The sequence below is a fragment of the Chiloscyllium plagiosum genome, chromosome 23, assembly GCF_004010195.1.
Source record: "Chiloscyllium plagiosum isolate BGI_BamShark_2017 chromosome 23, ASM401019v2, whole genome shotgun sequence".
Classification (NCBI taxonomy): Eukaryota; Metazoa; Chordata; class Chondrichthyes; order Orectolobiformes; family Hemiscylliidae; genus Chiloscyllium; species Chiloscyllium plagiosum.
Window position 1 is genome coordinate 38,423,228 of NC_057732.1, and position 24,017 is coordinate 38,447,244.

The window sequence follows — 24,017 nt, forward strand, 5'->3', positions numbered from 1 at the left end:
TGCATACTCACAGAGCGCTTCAGAGAACATCTCTGGGATACCCACATCAACCAACCCCACCATCCCATGGCCGAACACTTCAACTCTGCCTCCCACTCCGCCAAGGACACGCAGATCCTGAGTCTCCTCCATCGTCACTCCCTTATCAACTGCAGGACGAACGCCTCATCTTCTGCCTCCAAACCCATGGCATCAGTGTGGATTATGCCAGTTTCTTCATTTCCCTTCCACCCACCTTATCCCTATACCAACCTTCCAGCTCAGCACCGCCCTCATGACCTGCCCTAACTGTCCAGCTTCCTTCTCACCTATCCGCTCCACCCTCCCCACCGACCCATCATCATTATCCCACCTCCATCCACCAATTACACTCTCAGCTATCTACCCCTACCCCACCCTCCCATTTATCTCTCCACCCGAGGCTCCCACCATCATTCCTGATGAGGGGCATTTGCCCGAAACATCGATTTTCCTCGGATGCTGCCCGACCTGCTGGGCTTTTCCAGCACCACACTCCCTACTCTAATCTCCAGCATCTGCAGTCCTCACTTTCGCCGCATGATTTCGTAATATGTGCTGCCCTAAGCTCTACTCAAATGAAACATTCCAGTAATTGTTGCAGATGTTGCCTAGAGAGAATTGGTTTAATTTACAGGATCTATTTAAGAAAATAAGACCTTCAGCAACAAAACAGAAGCAATTTATGATCTCTTACTTGCAATTACACCTTTAGTCCCCAGTCAAGGCACATATAATTAGACAGGAGTGAACTTCCTACGTTGCAAAATTTACCCTGCACCCCCCCCATAAGTTGAAACAATATGGAAAGACATCACAGCAAAAAAGAAAACGTTTTCATTAGAACACTCATGAAGCACAAGGGAAATTTCAACGACATTAAAGGCACGACATAAACGCAATCTGGAGGCTCCTGTAGTGCAGTAGTACTGGCTCATACGTCTGAACCAGAAGCCCTGGTGCAAGTCTGACCTGCTGCTGAGATGTGTAATAACATCTCTGAACAGGCTCATTTGAAAACATCTGAGAGGGCAAGCTGCTGCAGCCTTCTCAAAATAAAAACATTTGCAATTTTTCAATTAGAAATCCTTCCATGACCTCATTTAAACCCATTTCCAATCTACTGTACAACCTTCAGACTTTGGCCTGTTGCACTCTCTGCAACCCTTCATTCCATGAACCACTAGATTAATAATTTTCAACAGCATCAGTCTTGTTCTCCAGAATTCCCTTTGATTTGCTATCTCTCTCCCCATTTTTGACTGCCTCAAAAGATGATATCGATCACTTCCTCAAGCACTAGTTGAAGTACCTCAGAATTTTTTTCTAACAAAAAGCACTCTATAAATACAAGCTCCTCTATCTACTTTGATCCACACACAAACCAGATCACAGAGTAAAATCAACACAGGGAGGTAGTGACATAGTGGTAATGTCACTGCATTACCAATCCAGAACCCCAAGCTAATGTTCTCAAAACAGGGGTGAGAATTCCACCATGGTAGATGACTTGAATTCAATAAGAATTGATCAAAAATGAACAGAAATCAATAAAAATGATGCTCATGAAGCCATGATCAATTGTCATAAAAAGTCATCTGGTTCAACAATGTCCTTATGAGAATGAAATTTGCAACCTTACCTGGTCTGGAACCTGGTCTAAAGTACATGTGACTCCAGACCAAGGCAATATGGGTGACTTTTAACTGATCTCTGGGCAAGTTGGGATGAGCAATAAATGTTGGTTGAGCCAATAGTGCCCACATCCATGAACAAATGTTAGAAAGCACCACTGTACCAATAGCCTAATATTCCACTTTTTACAGGAGTTAAATTAAATGTTAAATACACTTAAGTCAATAATTTTCTCTCAAGAACAAGCAAACTGAACATCTGCCAATAGTGCAGGATTACCAATTTGCAAACAGATCAATGTTGTATGTTTGCACCAAATTGGCTCAAAATTCCACGTTGGTCTTAGTTAATACACCTAGAGTGAGGGAAGAACCTTCACTCTGACCATTTTGTACTAGATTCAGATTAGGTCTAACATGAAATACTAGGAGAAAGTGAGGAATGCAGATGCTGGAGAGTCAGGGTCAAAAAGTGCAGTGCTGGAAAAAGCACAGCAGGTCTGGCAGCATCTGAACAGGAGAGTCGACGTTGTGGACATAAGCCCTTGATCAGGGATGTGGAGGGGGGAAAGGGGCTGAGAGATAAATAGGGGCAAGAAGGTGGGGCTGGGGGGAGGAGGAGGTAGGCGGAATGGCGATAGGTGGATGCAGGTAGGTTACTGTGATAGGTCAGTGGGTATGGGAAGGAAGATGGACAGGTAGGTCAGGTTAAGAGGGCGGTGCCAAGTTGAAGGGTTGGATCTGGGATGAGGTGAAGAGTGGGGAGATTTGGGAACTGGTGAAGTCAATGTTGTTGCAGGGTTCCGAGGTGTTCTTCCTCCAGTTGGCGGTGGCTTTGATTTGGCGGTAGCGGTGACCCAGGATTTGTATGCCCTTGGGAGAGTATGAAGGGGAGCTGAAGTGGTCAGCCTCAGCGGTGGAGTTCTATGTGGACCAGAAATATTCACAAGTGGACACTTGGTCTCAGTAGAGGAGACCACATCAAGAGTACCGAATGCAGCAAATGAGATTGGGGGGGGGGGGGGATGTGCAGAAAAATCTCTTCTGGATTTGAAATGATTCTTTAGAGCCTTAGATGAAGGTGAGGGGGAAGGTGTGGGTGCAGGTTTTGTACCTTGGGTGACAGCAGGGGAAGGTGCTGGGAGTATAGGATGGATTGGTGGGGAGCTTGGACCTAATGAGGGAGTCACAGAAGGAATGGTTTCTGCAGAATATAGATTGGAGTGGAGGGGGGAAAATTGGTTTTGGTTGTGGGGTCTGACGATAGGTGGCGAAAATGGCAGAGGATATTGCGCTGTATCTGGAGATTCAACGGGTGGAATGAGAGGACCAGGGGGTTCTATCCTTGTTGCAGTTTGGTTGTTTTGGGGGGGGGTTGAGGTTCAAGGGTGGAGTCACAGGAAGTGGAGGAGATGCAATGGAGAGCATTGTTGATCACGTGGGAAGGGAAACTACAGGTCCTCAAAGTAGGAGGACATTTGGGAAATCCTGGAGTGGAATAGCTCCTCCTAGGAGCAGAAACAGCAGAGGAATTGGGAGTAAGGGATTGCATTTTTCTGCAGGTGGGTTGCAGGCAAGTTAGCTATGGGAGTCGATCGCCAGAGATAGAGACAGGGAAGTCCAGGAAGGGGAGAGAGGTGTCAGAGATGGTCCTTGTGAACTTGAGGTTAGGGTGGAAGGTGTTAGTAAAGTTGATAAACTGTTCAACCTCTTTGTGGGAGCATGTGGTGTTAGCGATACAGTCATCAATGTAGCGGAGGAAAAGGTAGGGTGCGTTGCCGGTGTAGCTACAAAAAGAGGTTTGCTTCATGTATCCTACAAAGAGGCAGACATAGCTGGGGCCCACACAGGTGCCAATGGATATCCCTATCGTCTGTAGGAAGTGGGAGGATTCAAAGGAAAAATTGTTGAGGGTCAGAACCAGTTCCACCAATCGAATGATGGAGAGGTACTAGTTGGGTCAGCAGGAGAGGAAAAAATGGACGGCTTTTAGGGAGGGATGGAGGTGTATAGGGACTGGTTCTCATGGTGAAGATGAGGTGCTGGGGCCGAGTAATCGAAAGTCGTGGAGGTGGGCATGAGTTGTGTCCTGGGGGTATGTGGGGAGATAATAGGGGGACTCGAGATGAACTCGGTGGGGCAGGAGTCAAATGAGTGGCATTGAATCCATCAAAGTGTTTCTTCGAGCATATCTGAAACAGGAGTTTCAATTTATATAGCACCATCCTCAGGATGTTCCAAAGTACAACAACCAAAGTCAATTCTTAAGTGGGGTTACTTGTGTATGCAAATGTAGGAATTGGTTTTACGCAGAGAAAGGATTCACAAACTGTTGTGACATAAACAGCCAGTTATTCTATGTTTGATGTTGCAGCTCAGAACATTCGAGCATCTTCACTCATCTGCAAATAGTACCATGAGGCATGAACCCAGGCATTCTGACTCAGCTGCATGGATGCTACCAGTGGACCAAACTGACGCTTAATTTAAAGAAATTGATTTGTCAGCTAAGAGTGTGGGTTGCGTCTGTGCACAGCAGACATCAGCAGCATCATTTCATTTCTGTATACAATATCCTAAAACACACAGTTATGCTTCAGTGTAGAACTAATCTTTGAATAGAAATTGAAAAATCAAACCTATTTTTAGTCTGCAACTCTTCTATTCACTCCTGCAAACTGAATAGTTTGGCAGTAAATTCCTTTTAAGTGAGTACTATTATTCCCTTCATAACATGTACCATGTTCAAACATCAATTACAAAGTCATCTTCTGTACATCGATTTATAACTCTTAGTCTGTTTTGCTAAAATGCAGCCAGTTTTAAAAACTGATGGTATTTTTTCTTCATAATGACCAACGACAAAGAAAATTAAAATAAAATTCTTTTTAAATGTCACTTTTGGTTTGTTTGGTTGCCATCTCCTGTGAGGTGGTGAAGGCTTCAAACTCAACTATAAACTGGAGCACAATTTTAAGTACATTTGCAGTGTAGAGCTTTACTATATCTGTGACTTCTAGTCTTACAGATCTCCAAGATCTCTGCGCTCTTATCTCTTCTGCAATCCCAACTTCTACCATCCTATCAATGTTAGCTACCGAGGCACAAAGCTCTGGAACTTCTTCCCTGAACCTCAGCCCCCTCCTCTTTTAAGAAGTCACTCCTTATAACCTCTCTCTTCAACCAAAGACTTAGTCATCTGCTCTGATACGTTGCTGAGTGGCTGCATCAACCAGTTACTGGGCAATGCTCCTGCGAAGTGCCTTGGGAGGTTTTACTAAACCGAAGCTGCTATTTAAAATAGAATTAGTGCTGTGGTTGAAGGGATCACTGAATTATTGGAGTCTCAATTTAAATTTATTCGTTAAACTACAACCAGCTTGCACATACAGAGGACAAAGATCCAACAGGACAATTTAAAGGTGGAGAGTTTTTCTGACATTTCAGTCCACTTTCACCTCTTAAAGAAAACAAGTGAATTCTACAGTAATTTATCTTCATACTTTTTGCGGGACCTTGGATGCAAAATTGCTGGACAAAGTTGCACACAACAGTAGCTACATTTCAAAAAGTAATTAATTCCCAGCGAAGCACTTTGAAATATTCCGAGAATGTGGATAGTGCTATGTAGATGTGAAAATGCTTTTTCTTGTGCATATGAAATGATCAGACATCATGGTCAATATGATATGAAGAAAGATTGAGTTAAGCAAATAAAGTGCATTTTTGCCCACATCGAAAATATGGTGGTGGGTGTTCAGCCAGAGTTGAACTTTAAGGTTTGAAAGTCAATGTTTGATCTTCATTTTGGGCTGAATTAATTGAGGTGTTAACAACTATGTCAAAATTCTTAGGAGGAAGAAGATGGAGAAGGGGCAATTGATAGCAGAAGACATACATCAAAGTTGCTGCTCCTGATCATGAATCTTTTGGGAAAGTGATGTACAAGCAAGCTAAAATAGACAAGGTAGATGCTTGCTCTAATGGGAGAACTTAGAAGTAGGAGCTACGATTGAATGTTTTTATTCACTCTTGGGACCAAATATGTATCAGCTTCTAAAATAGGATGCTTCTTGATTCAAAATCTCAAGAGAATAAAGTGCTAGGGTTAAAATCAGGGACCGCCCATTTAAGAAACATTATGGTTTTTTGGAATTATCTTCCTGAAAAAGTAATAGAAGCAGAGTACTTAAACATCTTAAACACGGGTGGACAGATTCTCATGAAGGCAAGGTGAAAGGTTATTAGGAATTGGCAGGTTTGTGGTTACAATTAAATAACACCGTTGGCTCAAGATTCTAAATGGACACCTTCTGCTCTTTGTTCATATATTTGTATGTAAAATTCAGCTGTCAATCAGGATCTAGAGCTAGAAAATAAGGAGGCAACCCCTTTTGCAATTTACCTAAAGCATTAAACTTATCACAAAGGGAAAATAAAATCTCAAACCAATATCCGAGACACCTACATTATTTCTGCATCTAAATACACAGTGCTTTATTTAGTATTCAGTGCAGATGCATTGCTGAATTACAACATGCAATCTTCAATCAGAGATGATGATCATACACACCATCATACCTATGCCAGCCATTTGATAAATCTACTCAATTAATCCCATTATTCTGCTCTTCGATTTGGGCCTGCAACATTTTTTTTCCTTTTTAAGTATATATTCAATTCCCTATTTGAAGATATTTTTGAATCTTTCACTCTTTCAGTTAATATATTCCAGATTATAATGCAATGCAGAAAATAAAAATCCATCTCGGCTCCCCTCTGGTCCTTTGCCAATTATCTTAAATCCATGTCTTCTGGTATCAATTCCCCTGCCAATGAAAATAGTTTCTCCTTATTTACTCAGTCAAAACGCCTCATAATTCTGAACTGAGTTCCTCATCACCATCCTTCTCCCATAAAGAGAACAAGCAGAGATTCTGTAGTATTACTAAACCAACTTAATTTGTTTGCCCTCTTTTCTGTATATCTCTGTTAAAAGCTTTGTTTTCATGCCTCTGCATTCATTTTAAGAGTTCCAACATTTTTTCCCGTTAGATTTGGACAACCATCCGTTGTCACACCCGCCAGCTTGTCCCATTTTAGTCCCAACGTGTCCAAACATGCATTTACTTCTGTGAACAAATCATTACCAGTTGTTGTTCCTTTCAGTGACTGCATGGCTGCCAATTCCTCCATGATTTTAAAGTCCGTAGTTATCCCACGTACAAAGATGAGTAGCTGGGCTGTATCACGTACGTCGGAGCTCTCATCCAAAGCAAGGAAAAAAAGTCAAAGTTGACCCTCTGTGCTGCGGCTGAAGCTCCAGATTTCTCGCGATGTCCCCAATCCTTCTCGTACAGTGCTTCGAGAGAGGGGCACATTCTCGAATGCCTCCTTTTTCTCCGGGCATATTAGTTCTGCAGAGTCCAACAAGCACTCCTTAATAAACTCTCCATCAGAAAACGGTTTACTGTTTCTGGCGATTTTGGGGGATATGACATAACTTGTCTCGACAGCTGCATCTCTGGATATGTGAAGTTTAGTAAAAGGTCTTTACTGGTTATGCAGCTTAGTTAGCAAAGTGTCCAACTCCCTTGCCCGCTATTGATCAGACAAGTTGTTTTACTTCTCGGCGTGTTTGGTCACGTAGTGGCGATTCAAATTATAATGCTTGAACTCAGCGACCTGTGCACCACAAACCAAGCACACGGCTTTACCTCCGATTTCTGTAAATAAATACCTAGCAGTCCATGTCTTGTTAAAAACGAGGCATTCCGTATCAACCTTCCTTTTTTTGGCGTGAGCTGACATTTTGAGGGCTAGCCAGCAAGCATCACTTTTAACTGTTCATGCACACACGCACACACATGCACGCACATGTGCGTCCATACATAAATAAAAAAAGCATCTTTTTTAAAACAAAAGCAACACATTTGAATTGCGTGCATGGCGTAAATACTTTTTCATTTATGTTCTAACTTAAGATTGACCTCATGTGGGCCGGACAGAAACAACCAAAGGGCCGGATATGGCCAGGTCTGCTCTAAACCCTTCCTATTCATATACCCATCCAATACCTTTTAAATGTTGTAATTGTACCAGCCTCCACCACTTCCTCTTGCAGCTCATTCCATACATGCACCACCTTCTCTTTGAAAAAGTTGCCCCTTAGGTCCCTTCTAGATTTTTCCCCTCTCACTGTAAACCTATACCCTCCAATTCTGGACTCGCCCAACGCCAAGGAAGAGATCTTCTCTATTTATCCTATTCATGCCCTTCATGATTTTATAAACCTCTGTAAAGTTACCCTCACCCTCCAATGCTCCAGGGAAAACAGCCCCAACCTATTCAGCCTTCCTGGTAGCTCAAATCCTCCAACCCTGACAACATCCTTGTAAATCTTTTCTGAACCCTTTCAAGTTTCACAACATCTGTCCGATAGGAAGGAGACCAGAATTGCATGCAATATTCTAACAGCTGCCTAACCAATGTCCTGCACAGCCGGAACATGACCTCCCAACTCTGATACTCAATGTTCTGTCCAAAAAAGGAAAACATACCAAACACCATCTTCACTAACCTATCTACCTGCGACTGCACTTTCAATGAACTGTGAACCTGCACTTCCAAGGTCTCTTTGTTCAGCAACAGACCCCAGAACCTACCATTAAGGGCAACCTTTTAATGTAGAAGGTGGTGCATGTGATTGCTGGGCCTCTTACTGAGATATTTGTATCACTGATAGTCACAGGTGAGCTGCCGGAAAACTGGAGGTTAGCTAACGTGGTGCCACTGTTTAAGAAGAGTGGTAAGGATAAGCCAGGGAACTATTGATCAGTGAGCCTGATGTCGGTGGTGGACAAGTTGTTGGAGAGAATCCTGAAGGACAGGATGTACATGTATTTGGAAAGGCAAGGACTGATTAGGGATAGTCAACATGGCTTTATGTGTGGGAAATCATGTCATAAACTTGATTGAGTTTTTTGAAGTAACAAACAGGATTGATGAGGGCGGAGCAGTAGATGTGATCTATATGGACTTCAGTAAGGCATTTGACAAGGTTCCCCATGGGAGACTGGTTAGCAAGGTTAGATCTCAGTGAGAACTAGCCATTTGGATACAGAACTGGCTCAAAGGTAGAAGACAGAGGGTGGTGGTGGAGGGTTGTTTTTCAGACTGGAGGCCTGTGACCAGTGGAGTGCCACAAGGATCGGTGCTAGGTCCACAACTTTTCATGATTTGGATGTGAGCATAAGAGGTATAGTTAGGAGGAGAAAGTGAGGTTTGCAGATGCTGGAGATCAGAGCTGGAAATATGTTGCTGGAAAGGTGCAGCAGGTCAGGCAGCATATAGTTAGTAAGTTTGCAGATGACACCAAAATTGGAGGTGCAGTGGACAGCGAAGGTTACCTCAGAGCACAACAGGATCTTGATCAGTTGGACCAAAGGGCTGAGAAGTGGCGGATGGAGTTTGATTTAGATAAATGCGAGGTGCTGCATTTTGGGAAATCAAATCTTAGCAGGACTTTGACACTTAATGCTAAGGTCCTAGGGTGTGTTGCTGAAAAACAAAAAGGGACCGTGGAGTACAGGTTCATAGCTTCTCGGAAGTAGATTTATAGGTAGATAGGATAGTGAAGGATGTGTCTGGTATGCTTTCCTTTATTGGTCAGAATATTGAGTACAGGAGTTGGGAGGTCATGTTGCGGTTGGTTTGGCCATTGTTAGAATATTGCATGCAATTCTGGTCTCCTTCCTATCGGAAGGATGTTGTAAAACTTGAAAGGGTTCAGAAAAGATTTACAAGGATGTTGCCAGGGTTGGAGGATTTGAGCTATAGGGAGAGGCTGAATAGGCTGGGGCTGTTTTCTCTGGAGAGTCGGAGGCTGAGGGAGGACCTGAAAAGAGGTTTATAAAGGGTATGGATAGAGTTAATAGACAAAGCTTTTTCCCTGGGGTGGGAAAGTCCAGAACTATAGGGCATAGGTTTAGGGTGAGAGGGGAAAGATATAAAAGAGACCTAAGGGGCAAGTTTTTCATGCAGAGGGTGGTAAGTGTATGAAATGAGCTGCCAGAGTAAGTGTGGAAGCTAGCACAATTGCAACATTTAAAAGGCATCTGGATGGGTATAAGAATAGGAAGGGTTTGGAGGGATATGGGCCAGGTATTGGCAGGAGAGACTAGATTGGGTTGGGATAACTGGTCGGCATGGACGAGTTAGACCGAAGCGTCTGTTTCCATGCTGTACATCTCTATGACTCAAGTCCTGCACTGATTTGCCTTTCCAAAATGCAACAATTCTTAATCAATTCCAGCTTGTATAAAGAGGTACGATATGTCACAATCAAGTTTATTTATCCTCCCCCCCAACTTCCTCTGTTGTGACTCTTCCAACTGAGTGTATTCTAGAATTAATTAAATTTGCTGAAATTAAATCCCAGACTTCCATTCCTTTCAATAATTTGTTTATTCAGTGGAACAGGAGTTACTAGGCATCCAATACTACAAAGTAACTGTTTATTCAGCACAGCAGAGATTAAAGACAGCTGACTGCACCATGTTCTATATACTAGATCTTTGCTGACATTACAAAGATGATGGATTTTAAAGTGACACCTACAACTTACCCATTTGGCGTTAGAAATTGGTGAAAGATTGATGAATTCAAAACTGAACTTTATTTCTGAATATAACTTTTGATCAGTCAGGAGTACTCTTTATTCGAAAGAAAAAAGAAATCGAACAGTTTAGTTAAAGTATATATAATAAAGCTTTGTGTTTTCTAGATAAAAGTGCATTTTTATTTTCCGGTTGAAAATCTAATGTACAACATACACTTTACGTACTTACCTTTAAAATGAATACTTCCTATGTTATTAATAGAAACTCCACATAAATATTTATCCCTGAAACTTAAATGTATGAATATATAAATACATATTTAAATGTAAACATTTTGCTATGACAAGTGGGTAATGAAGTGATGGAATCAATCTTAAAGAAAGTTTTTCTCCCTCAATAACTAAAATTTCTCTACTCACATTCAAGGAAATGGAACAAATTATAAGTGCTTGATGCAAAAGTGCCCAACTATTGCCAACTCTCAAGTTCCTGCTCTACGGTTAATCTCCTAAACCTTAGAGACTTTTGACGATGCTCAATACAATTTTTTTCCACCAGAAACAAACCTTGCTCTATTTGCTCAAGTCAAATCTAATACAGCACAGCATGCAAATTTTAAGTATTAGCATCTTACAGCATATCAAAGTTACAAGAAAAAGTTGCTATGCTTGGTATTAAACAAAGATTTTCGGAACATGTATTATCAGAAGTGTATCAATCCTAAAGTTTCACAAGTGCTCAAGGCTCCAAGACAAAATGTTCACAGAAAAAGGCAGCACCAGTCTTAATTTGCACAGAAAGATAACAGGAACCAAATTAAACTACAAATCCTAAAATGTATGCTTAACATAAACAAGATCATCATGTCCTCGATAGAACAGTAGCCCCACATAAGTATGGTGTAAACAAAAAAAATTAAATCAATTGTATCTAATTTCAACAAGGTTGAAGAAAGACAGCTCAGTATGTCCATAAGACCATAAGACATAGGAGCAGAAGTGAGGCCATTCGGCACATTGAGTCCACTCCGCCATTCAATCATGGCTGATGGGCATTTCAACTCCACTTGCCCGCATTCCCCCTGTAGCCCTTAATTCCTTGTGACATCAAGAATTTATCAATCACTGCTTTGAAGACATTTAGCGTCCCAGCCTCCACTGTACTCTGCGGCAATGAATTCCACAGGCCCACCACGCTCTGGCTGAAGAAATGTCTCCGCATTTCTGTTCTGAATTTACCCCCTCTAATTCTAAGGCTGTGCCCACAGGTCCTAGTCTCCTCGCCTAACGGAAACAATTTCCTAGCATCCACTCTCTCCAAGCCATGTATTATCTTGTAAGTTTCTATTAGACCTCCCCTTAATCTTCTGAACTCCAATGAATACAATCCCAGGATCCTCAGCCATTCCTCATATGTTAGACCTACCATTCCAGGGATCATCCGTGTGAATCTCCACTGGACACGCTCCAGTGCCAGTATGTCCTTCCTGAGGTGTGGGGACCAAAACTGGACACAGTACTCCAAATGGTTCCTAACCAGAGCTTTCAATTAGGATGTCAATTAGGATGACTGAACATTTTAACAATCTGAGTAAGGCTTAAGGATTAAATTCATATACTGCTTTTATCCAAGATGATTGTTTTCACATAGCAATTGTCAAAAACTTATAATTTAACCTACAAACCTAAAAAGAACAGGCATCATTCACCCTTACTAATAAACAAAAGCCCACTTTTACTGTGTCAATAATCTAGCAATAAACACTGAAGGGAAATTAAATATTGTAAATTATTTAATGACAACTGCAGCTCACAAACAAAAAAAAAATCATAAGGCGACTACAAAACTTCAGAAAATACATACCTTTCTTCCACCAAACAGCTAACCTTGAGCAGTCTACATATAACCTATCAACCTTTTAGGTTATATGAAGATTTAGATGAGAATGTCATCTATTCAAAATAGTTGATGCAAGACCTTCTAAATTACTAACAAATTTACATTGAAGGAACTCACTGAAGGGCAAGTCCATTCTAAATGTCACATGCAAAATTCCTTACAATTGAACAAATGGGTGTTCTATTTATAGTGAATATTGCTTAATATATAGATAAAACAGACAAGCAGAAGTGTAGTCAGGAAACTTAATTTATCACTGACTGATCAGCACAATTTGTTTGTTCCCTTAATAATACCTGTTCCTTTGTGAACAAAGCATTCGCCAACCACGAATTTATTGCAGTCGAAAAGTATGGCACTGCAAAAGCACAGCACAGCTTTTGCTTATTAGTATTTTATTTAAACATCTCACACCTATTAAAATGTTTCCCATTGGATTACTTGGAAAGTGTAGTAATATATTTAGTCATGAAATTTCACATACTGGAAGCTTGCACAGCAAGCTATAGTCCAAATGGCTATTTTATTTGGGGAGTATAGGTTAAGGCATGACTGTTGACAGGAAATCTCCTTTGAGTATTACCATGAAATCTTTAACGTTCATCTGAAGTATGAGAACAGCCAGGTACAACCTTTCTGTAACACTTCATTCAAAACATGGCATCGCTTGACAGGACTCCTTTTGCACTGATAGTGGATTGAATTACATATTTGAAATTGTATAGAATGCATAGCCAAGGAATAGACCATTTAGTGCAACTGATTCATAGAGGTGCATCAAATTTCTGCAGCTGCAGTTGGTGTGTAACTCTGCAGATAACCCTAAGTAAGTTGAACGATGCCTGCTCTTTTTAGGTCAGGCAGCATCTGAGGAGCAGACGAGTCGGTGTTTCAGGTATAAGCCTTTCATCAGGAATGAATTTATTGCAGGCAATTGCATCAATATCAAGGCATAAATGGAAACCCGTTTCAGAATGATAACTTTGCCCTTAATGAAACCTCTCTGTCCAACTATAATTCGTACCTCTTATCTCGTAAAGACTGTCACAGTGGCCAATTGGCATTTCTCAGCAGATCACCACTTGGCCTGAACCCCTACTCCTGTAGCACCTGTCCCACTCCCTTACCTCTCATTACAAATGCTCATATTCGACCATTCTTCCAACTGAAAAATAAATTTTCACCAACATACATTGATGTTTTCTTCCCTCAATCTCTACATAGAATCATTTGTCATTCTTAATAATTTCAACTCCCAACAGTCTCTCTCTCTCTCTCCACCAAGTTCACTGCTCTCCCAATCTCCCTAAGTACCTCCTTCGAAAAATATTCTGAAATCAATATTCATGTGCTTGCCTTGACCTTGCTATTTCATTTAGTCTTGCTTCTACCTCCCTCTCCTTAAGCAGATCCACAAATACAGTGGAGCAGGTTGTTTTTGCTGAAATGGATGATAGACTACTCAGGTTTGTACATTTCTTCCACTGTTTGCATTTGGCCTGCAACTGGACCTGTTGGAGGCACTCAAAATGATTGATTCCTTTGAGGATGCTTATTCTCCAAATTGGGTGATCTTGGCTACCCATGACTCATTGGGGACAGCATTTTTCAGGAAGGCTTTAAGAATGTTGCAAAGAGTTTTCTTTGCCCTCCTGGTGATGACTTGTCATGACAAAGCTAGGAATAGACAGTTTGTTTTGGAAGTCCTATATCAAGCATAGCATTTATCCTGCCAATGGATTTAAGAATTTTGTTGAGGCACCACTAGTGATAGTTGAGGAATCTGCTGTACATTGTCCAAGTCCCCACTGCTGGTAATACTGTTGGCTCTGTAAAACGAGTTTGAGAACTTTGTCATCAAACACACTATTCTTCAGACATCCAAAGGCTGCACTGAGACAACGGTCGATTTCTTCACCTGCCCTTGCTAACAGGAAGCTACAACTGTATGAAAATTATTCCTTTTTTTTTTAACAAACAGTAATGTTATTAGAAGCAGGCTAGTAGATAAACATTCATTTTTTTGGCCATTTAGCCGAGGGCCCATTTTCTTATTTGCCTCTAAATACAAATGATGATAGTTTGAGTTTAGCCTTAGAGTGCATGTGCTAATATGATCTGCATACTGCAGCTACCAGGCACAACTTGGGTTTATCATGGTTTTAGTCTGGAGGCAACACAGCTTGAATAGTTCCCTAGTCATCCTGTGGATTAGCTCCAAACTAAACACAAGGTGTCATGGCAAGAAAGATGGAGAAGAGATTGATGCAATGACATTGTCTTGCTTGACCTCAGTTGGTACACATACTGGGTCTGCAGTGGATCCATTGGTGAAGAAGGCAGTAGACAGAAAAAGGCTGGGACCAAGCAAAAAGGCTGTGACCTAAAGAACAGATGGTAAGTGGCACTACGATAGGAAATACAACAACCCACCAACAGCCATAGCATGCATGAATTTATTTTAGCTTAGACAGGGCTATCTATGCACAAGCCCATTCAGAGCTAAGAAGGAGTGGTATTCGTCAAGGAGAGAGAAGCAGTAAAGTTGATTAGAAGTGCTTCCCATATGAGACTTAATCCATGACGCAAGCGCCTTCAATTACATCCCGCTGTATGCTACCTTCGCCATCTTGCACAAGTCCAGCCGGACAGGAGGTTGAAAAAACCTTTTGTCAGCTGAGAACAACAAGGCTGCTGGCATAGATGGAACTGTTGCCAAAATAATAAAATTAGGTGAAGCAACACTCTTGGGTCACATACACAATCTATTTTCCATCATCTGGAAGGAGAAAAATATGCAGGGGTTCCCCAAGATGCCCTACTGTAAACAAATGCTGGAGATCTCAGCAGATCTGTCCATGGACATAGAGCAAGCTAACATTAAGTCTAAATGACTCTTCCCAAGATGCCCTAATTGTGTCATCTTCAAAAAGCAGTAATATAGTTTGTGATAATTATGGCAAGGTATTCCTGCTGCCCACCACGCAACATCCTAAAAAATCATCATCTTCTGCAGTTGAAGAGCACTATCCAGAGTCATATTGTGGATTCTGTCCATCAATATGCACAATGAGCATGATTCTCACAAGACAAATTCAAGGTAGTGAAAAAAGCAGCAACCTCTATATATGGCCTTTTTGACCTCACAAAGATTTTCCACTGGCCACTAAGGGGTATTAGAGATGTCCTCAAATTTAAATGCTAAAAAAACTCATCACCATTCTGTGCTACATGACAGCATGCAAAGCATAATAATATCAACATACCAAGCATAAATAAAGCCATCTCTCCTTAGATCAGTCACACCCTCACTCCATTTCACATCCCAATCCTATGTCCTTCTGAAACTGGGCTGGAAAAATCACTGACAACTTCAAACCCAAACTGTCTGGCTTTTAGTTTTCCACTCATTCAATATTTCCACAGCCACTGATTTGCACAACCATACCATCACTTTCGCTTTAGATGCCCCTATATCCAAAAAATCCAATAAATTGTCTCTCTGTGGTCACTGTCTGGTACAGTCATCATCTCCTTTAACTTCAAATGGTACAGACCTGAGTTTAAGGCAAATAAACTCAATGCAAGAAATAGCTGGATGACATAAAACATTAACATAGGTAAAAACAATGACTGCAGATGCTGGAAACCAGATTCTGGATCAGTGGTGCTGGAAGAGCACAGCAATTCAGGCAGCATCCGAGGACAGGCAAAACCTGTCCTCGGATGCTGCCTGAATTGCTGTGCTCTTCCAGCACCACTGATCCTAAAACATTAACATACCCTGGTCTCGACTGCCGAAACCATTAATGACTTCAACTATCTTCTGGAATGCAAAAGTCACTTATTTACAGAATTGAAGAGAGTTTGCTTAAATGCCCTATCCACTGTTGTCTCCATTCTCACCACCAATAATAAAAGGAAAAAAGCTGTTGTAGTACTTTGTCAATAAGCTTGATACAATCTGTTCAGCTGCTCAACTTCCCTTCCTTCCACTAGCTCACAGCACGTAATATCCTTGAGAATCCCTCACTGTCTGAGCCCAAGCTTTGAACTGGTATTTTGTTATGGCTTCTGTCCTCTTTTCCTTCATGCTGTTTCTAAGCTTATCTTGCCCATGAGTTTTCACACCCTATTTCCTCAATTGTATTCACACTAAGCTACTGAGGACTCAACTTCACTTTCTGGTCCTCATGTTAACTGACATTGTATATTATCATGCTCTTTATTCAGGTGTTGTTTGGATTTCCTTTAAATCCACAGTACTCCCCTCAAACAATTCCAACCCACCATCATTGAAATCTAGAATCTCATTGGAACTTTCCTTTCTGTTCCAAGGGCATTAAACATGCTGTCACCACTCAAATTCCATGTCCATTTTCCCCAGAACTCCACCTCTGAATCCCTCCAACAGCTTTCCCAAATCCTCATCTCAGTAACAAAAAATGTCACACCGTTAAATATTTGTTCATTCTTCATAATATCTCTGTAGCCTACGACATAACTGACCAGCCTATTCTCTGTTAAAGTCTCTCCTCTGTCATCACACTGAGGTCATATAGCTCCCTGCATATTTCACCACAGCTGGAATATCACTTCGAATGGCTCCTATTGCTTCACCTGCATGAGATTAAATTTGGCTATTTGCAACGGAATCACAGTTGCAAATCTTTGGTCACATGAGGCAAAGTGTCCCATGAGGTGCTGAGATTTGAAATGCAGGATTTGCTTCCTTTTCTTCACTGCTCTGCCTCATTAAGATGTTGAACCAAGATGAAGCTTGATGGGTCAAGTAGTCACTGTTTTATATAATTCATAGCAGGCTTATCCTAGTAATTAATATCAATGTTGCTGTGGTTCAAGAAGAGGAGTTTCAGAGTGTCTTTAAAGTGTTTATTTGCCCTGCCCCGGAATATGGGCCATGAGGAATTTAAATAAATACAACCTGACAGGGGAATTGTTTGCCCAGTGCAGAAAAGTTGATTATTTCTGTGGTTTTGTAACATGATGATATGAAGCAGCTTGTGATCTCCAAATATCATTTTCAGCAAGATAATGGCATGTAGGAAGTACTGTTGCAATAAAGACACTAATCTGACAACAAATTATTTTGTTGTTCTCTAGGAGTGGAGGGATGGGAAGGATGAAATGTTTTGAGATGACTGGCATGGTAAGGATAAAATATTATAGGAAGGATAAAATGGCATGGAAGTAGTGAGAATGAGGGAATGGCAGTGAGGTAGCATGGAAATGGAAAGGTTTGGGATGCGGATTATATGACAGGCGTGTAATGAGGAAGTAGCAATGAAGGAGTTGCATGGGAGCAACAATACAGGCTAACACTGCTTAGGAAAGGAGTGATTAGGTGAAATATGGTTGACATGGGAAAGAGAAGAAAATATAGGAGCAGCAGAATAAGAACACAAAGGCAAGGGGTGAAGGGGGTGGCAGACTTAGGACACAATATCATGGGTAGGATAGAATGGACATAGAAAAGGAGAGGACTCAATCTTGAATTCAATAATTTTAGGGGCTGAACATCACTTTCATTTACAGCTTTTGACTCTGCTGGGAACTTTCCAGAATCTATGGAATTTTAGAAGATTGCAACCAATGCATCTTTAAGACCCTACTTTTTGATCTAGATAAAAACTCAGTGTCAGAACCCCATTTGAGACCAGTAACATTTTCATGTTTAAACTAGGCAGTTTAAAATATCAGGTACTCACGAGAATAAAGTCATAAATTTCCACAATTTTCAGGAAGCAAGTTAAACTTTATCATTGTGAGTGTTATGACATAGAGATATTAGTGGATTCATAACACTGTAAAGCATTCAAAGACTGTCAAATTTACTCAATTGTTCCTAACCAAACTTTAAAAATAACAGATCCTAAACAGCCAACTTATAACTTAAATAAAAATTAACAAATTATGAATAATGTCAGTTTAGTAGAACAAAGATAAACAAAACAATCTAATTAACATCTACAAATTAAACCCAATCTTGTTTGATCATAAACCACCACTCTTACAGAGAGTAAGGGAATAAATTCAGAAAGAGAATAAAAATATCAATTTGTCAATTCAATAACTGTTGCAACAATGAAAACCAGGCCTTTATGAAAACCTCAGTCAATGGATTTTATGTCTCACTTGAATTCCAAAGTCACTGATCAAAGCAAACAGCCTCAGCAGAATTCCAGAATTATACATCTATTAGATTAGATTACCTACAGCGTAGAAACAGGCCCTTTGGCCCAACAAGTCCACACTGACCCTCTGAAGAGTAACCCACTCAGACCTATTTCCCTCTGACTAATGCAGCTAACACTACGGGCAATTTAGCATGGCCAATTCACCTGACCTGCACATCTTTGGACTGTGGGAGGAATCCAGAGCACCCGGAGGAAACCCACGCAGACACAGGAAGAACGTGCAAACTCCACACAGACAGTCACCCAAGGCTGGAATCGAACCTGGGACCCTAGTGCTGTGAGGCAGCAGTGTTAACCACTGAGCCACCGTGCCGTCCCAAAAACAAACTGGGGCTCAGAACATTCAATAATCTATAACCTCTATCCGGACTGTAAGGATTCTATGTGATGCAACCAACTATAATGTTCTGCACCAAGCATAGAGCACGTCATGTATCCAGTGCTACCTTGACCAGTTGGAAGACACCTAGATCTAGAAATACATGATCAAAAGGAGAGACGACACCACAATCCATTTCAAATTATTCAGAAATATTTGGCTCAATAACAACAAAATATGTTTCATGCGCTCCATGTCACAAGCTCCTCGACTCTAAGACATCACTTATTACTGTTCAGTAGTCTATTTATTCCAAGAGATATTTCCCATCCAGTCTACACAGCAGCCCATTTCAAGTACTAGCCACTGTATCAGTGAATACCTACCTACTCCTGAATCATACATTGCAATACTTTCAGTAAGAATGTAAGCAAATGCATTAAAAAAACAAAAGTGTACCACAAAAAACTCAGAAGGTCTGATATCGTGCTGAATTTCTCTAGCACTTGTTTTTGTTTCAGATCTCCAACATTCACAATTTTGATTTTATATAGGTATTAAATGGGGCAATGGGAAAGCTATTCAGTGCTTCTGACATGCTGTATAACTTAAGATTATGGCTGATCCTCCACCTCAATTTCACCTTCCGCCACAATCTCTATATCCCTTAAACCCCTCCATGTCCAAAAATCTATCAATTTCCATCTTGAACATATTTGAAAACTGACCACCCACATTCTTTTGGGAAACAAATTCTAGGAGTCACAACTCTCCAAGTCAAGAAATCCCACTTCGTTCTACCTAATTTGCCAATCCTTTAAGCAGAGGTTGTGAGGTCACAGCTCCAGTCTGTCCTGACAAGGGAAACATCCTTTCAGTAGCTATACGGTCAAAGTCCATTATAGGTTTATAAATTTCAACATGAGATCACCTCTCATTCTTAGCTTTACAGATTTCAGACTGCTCAATCTCTCCTAATAGGACAATAACTGCCATGAGTCTAATGAATCTTTGCTGCACTCCCTGCAAGGCAGGCAATTTCTTCATACCTGGGCTTCTTGCAAAAAGGACTCACCACGGTCCTATGTATGAGCAGTGTGATAAGTTTACACTTGTACTCAAATCACTTTATATTATAGCCTAACAAACTACTTGCTTTCTTATTTGCTTGTTATATAGGTTCAGAGAATTCTCCTATAATGCACGTTTCTTGAATGTGATTTGGCTGTAACACAACTTGTGAATTGAGGACTTTTTTAAATGAAGCAAACTCCTGTTCACTGTTACGCGATTCCATCCCCAAACACTTGGAATAGTGGTGCACGGAGGACCGGACTCTGCTTTGACATCATCTGGCCAGTCGGTTCGTGCGCTTTCTTGTGAAGAGCTTTGTGAAAGGTACAATGTTGTAGTCAGTGATTTTAGTGTTAAAGTGTTAAAATTTACTGTATGACTTAATTAAAATATATGATTTTAAAAGTTACTTAGAGGGTGCTATCCATTTGTATTTTTTATTTCGATTTTTACTGGTATTTTTGGTACTTCGCCCAATACAGTTTTTCCCCATAAACCCCATTATTTATATTGCACAATTTTCTATAACATGGCATCACATGGGAACACAACTACAGCATTATAGGAGAACTAACTATACATTAACTATATAATTTTTTTAAGAACAATAAGTACCTTCTGAATACGAACATTTCCCAAGCTTTCACCATTTAGAGAAAGTGTGTTTCTGTTATTCCTACCAAAGTAGGCAATTTTACACTTTTCCACATTAAATTTCATTTAACATGAGCTTGCCCAGTAACTCAACCTGTCTATATCCCTTTGTAGACTCTTCCTCCCCCTCTTTGGAGTTTGTATTCCATCTGTAACTTTGTCAGAAAACCCTGGGTTCTTTCAAAGTCAAAGTCAATGATATAGATTATAAATAAGAGACACGAACTCTGTTCCTTACAGAATCCACCTCATAGTCTTGAAAATGGTCTACTTATTCCCACACTCCATCCTCCATCAATTAACCAATCCTCAAAACATATTATTCCCAAATCTCAATTCCATGTGCCCTAATTTTATGTAAAAATTTATTGTGTGGCAGCTTATCAAACGGTCTTTGAAAATCTAAGCAAATTTACAGGTTCTCTGTATCTACCCTGCTATTTCAACCACAAATAAACTTAAAAAGATTTAACACTCAATTTCTATTTCTTCTGCCAAACATTATTCTGACTTCCTAAGTACTCATCATTCTTCGTTCATAGAATCCCTACAGTGTGAAAACAGGCGATTCAGCCTAAGTCCACACTGACCCTCCGAACAGCATATCATCCAGACCCACACTATTCCTGTGACCCTGCATTTCCCATGGCTAACCCACTTTGCCTGCACATCCCTGAACACTATCAGCAATTTAGCATGGCTAATCCACTTAATCTGCAGACCCTTAGACAATGGGAGGAAATCTTTGTCTCTCTCTTTCTACTTTTATTTTCACAATAGGGTTACAGAAATTATTTTCCGATCCACATGACAGTTCAGAATCCACAGAATTTCTAGAAGATCAAAATCAAAGCATTTATTATCTCTATGACTTTGTTATGGACCAGGCCAGATCCCCTCAGAACATTTCAAGAAAGTGGTCCAGACCCTAACTTTGCCAGTCGTTTTAAGCAGGTACAAGTGGATATTCCAGGACTGATGCAGCTGGTCAACCCACTTAGTTTTAAGCAAAACAAAATTTATTTACAAGATTACCAAATTAAATACAAACAAAAAAACAACAATACTGAATAACTTAACCTGAAAATACAGCAAACAATCCCAACTTAATGATGCGGTTCCAAATACTTGCAACAATTCCCATAAACACACTTTAGCACCAAAGGTAAAATCAAACACATGGTCTAACAAGAAAGATGTCAAGAATGGGTACCAGCATGGACCTGCTTCTTTGGGTCCAGCAGCTTCAAAATACTACTGCTAAAAACCAAGCCAGTGGAAAGTTGAGCTGGGAGAACTGGCCATTTCCCTTTCATTATGCAAGTCATTTTTTAAACTTGAAAGTCTTTTACCTGAGGCAGTATCTGTTAGCTATAATCAAACTAAAACCTATCCAAACCCAGACGTTTCAGAGTCTGTGTCTTTTATGCCCTCTCTGGAAAAGAAATGACAACATAACCTTGTTAAAGGAGCAGCACTGCCACAGCTTTGTTTTTAACCTCAGGATACAAACCATCAGCTCCAGGATAACCACCAACTTTTAGTCCTGCTACCCACTCCAGTACTATTTCACTAATACAAATTTCTTTAAACACCACTTTCTTGCTAGAGTGTTGCAGTCATTAACACAAAAAAAACAATGTTCACCAAGGGTCTCCAATGTCTAATCACCTTGAGGTAGAATAACGTTGAATCATGAGATTCAGAGCTTATGAGAACTTGCAACTGTTCCAACAGTTTGCTTTCAAAAATCTCAAATATCCCACACCACATCGTATTCCTCTAATATCATGATGGTTTCTGCCATTATGTCAACAGACTCCTGTTCAGCAAGCAGGCTAATCATTCATATGTGTTAGTCTTGATTTCATTTAAAATCACACAAGAAATTTGATTTACAGATCACATTGATATTGTGGAGGACCACAATTAATAGTCAGTTCAAGTTAATATTTCATCACTTACCTGCGAGTAGGAAGGTGATCAGACAAGTTTCTTTTGGCATGTAGAGTTTCAGACGGGAGCCACTGAAGACATATTCAACCACAGCCTCTGAACGCCCAGCTCTCTGCAAGAATGGCAGAAATTGCTTGGCTTTCTGGGTGTCCTGTACACAATAAGATATGAAGTTATCTTGGAATGTGCTTGCAGACTAATCATCACCAGCAACAAGAGTAACAAATATTCAATGTCAATTGGGAAAGAGAATTTAGACTAAATGTTTAAACATGGCCTAGGAATAATGAAAAAACTACATTCCTCATGGAAACAACACATTTTGAGATCAAATCAGTGTCAGTCATAGAGTTGTACAGAATGGAACCAAACCCTGCAGTCCAACTTGTCCATGCTCATTTCATCCACATACCAACCACTGCATGAAATAGTTGCTCCATAGGTCTCTTTTATATCTTTCCCCTCTCACCCTAAACCTATGCCCTCTAATTCTGGACTCCCCCATCCCAGGGAAAAGACTTTGTCAATTAACTCTATCCATGCCCTTCATGATTTTATAAACCTCTTTCAGGTCACCCCTCAGCCTCCGGGCTCCAGGGAAAACAGCCCTAGCCTATTCAATCTTTCCCCATATCTTAAAACCACCAACCCAGACAACATCTTTGTAAGTCTTTTCTGAACCCTTTCAAGTTTCATAACATCCTTCCGTTTGGAAGGAGACCAGAAGTGCACGCAATATTCCAAAAGTGGCCTAACCGACGTCCTGTCAGGACACAACATGACCTCCAAACTCTCATATTCGGTACGTCAACTAATAAAGGAAAGCATACTAAATGCCTTCTACATTATCCCATCCACCTGCACTCCAAGGTTTCTTTGTTCAGCAACACTCCCTAGGAACTTCCTAATAAGTGTATAAGTCCAGCTAAGGTTTGATTTCCCAAAATGCAGCACCTCGCATTTATCTGAATTAAACTCCATCTGCCACTCCTCAGACCATTCGACCATCTGGTCAAGATTCCTTCTTCACTGTCCACTACACCTCAAATTTTCACCTATACCTCCTATGTTCACATCCAAATCATTTATATAAATGACGAAAAAGTGGTAGAGCCAGCACTGACCCTTGTGGTACTCCACTGGCCATGGGCCTCCAGTCTGAAAAACAACCCTCCACCATCACCCTCTGTCTTCTACCTTTGAGCCAGTTCGGTATCCAAGTGGCTAGTTCTTCCTGTATTCCATACTAATTAGTATCCCACGGGGAATTTTGTCAAACGCCTTACTGAAGTCCATATAGATCACATCCATCGCTCTGCCCTCATCAATCCCCTCTGTTATTCTTCAAAAAAAAACCCAGTCAAGTTCTTCAGATATGACTTCCCTTGCACAAGCCATGTTGACTATCCCTAATCAGTCCTTGCCTTTCCAAATATGTGTAATGCCTGTCTCTCAGGATTCCCTCCAACAACTTGCCCACCACCGTCAGGCATACCTGTCTATAGTTCGCTGGTTTGTACTTAAAACAGATGACAATTGAACAGTTGACCACTATTTTTTTCTGTATTCAGCACACTTCAAATTAGTTTGTTCACAATAAAGCTTATTATGAAGTTTGAGGCAA

At 40.7% G+C, this 24,017-nt stretch overlaps 1 protein-coding gene across 2 annotated transcripts in view; it reads right to left on the reverse strand.

Annotated features, from left to right (window-relative positions):
* Nucleotides 1-24,017, reverse strand: part of snd1 (staphylococcal nuclease and tudor domain containing 1) — an 854,179-nt gene that overhangs the window by 581,746 nt on the left and 248,416 nt on the right. For both annotated transcript variants that reach the window (XM_043713955.1, XM_043713956.1), the window contains exon 15: nt 22,403-22,544. In XM_043713955.1, the coding sequence (XP_043569890.1) occupies nt 22,403-22,544 (142 nt within the window). The remainder of the gene's footprint in view (nt 1-22,402; nt 22,545-24,017) is intronic.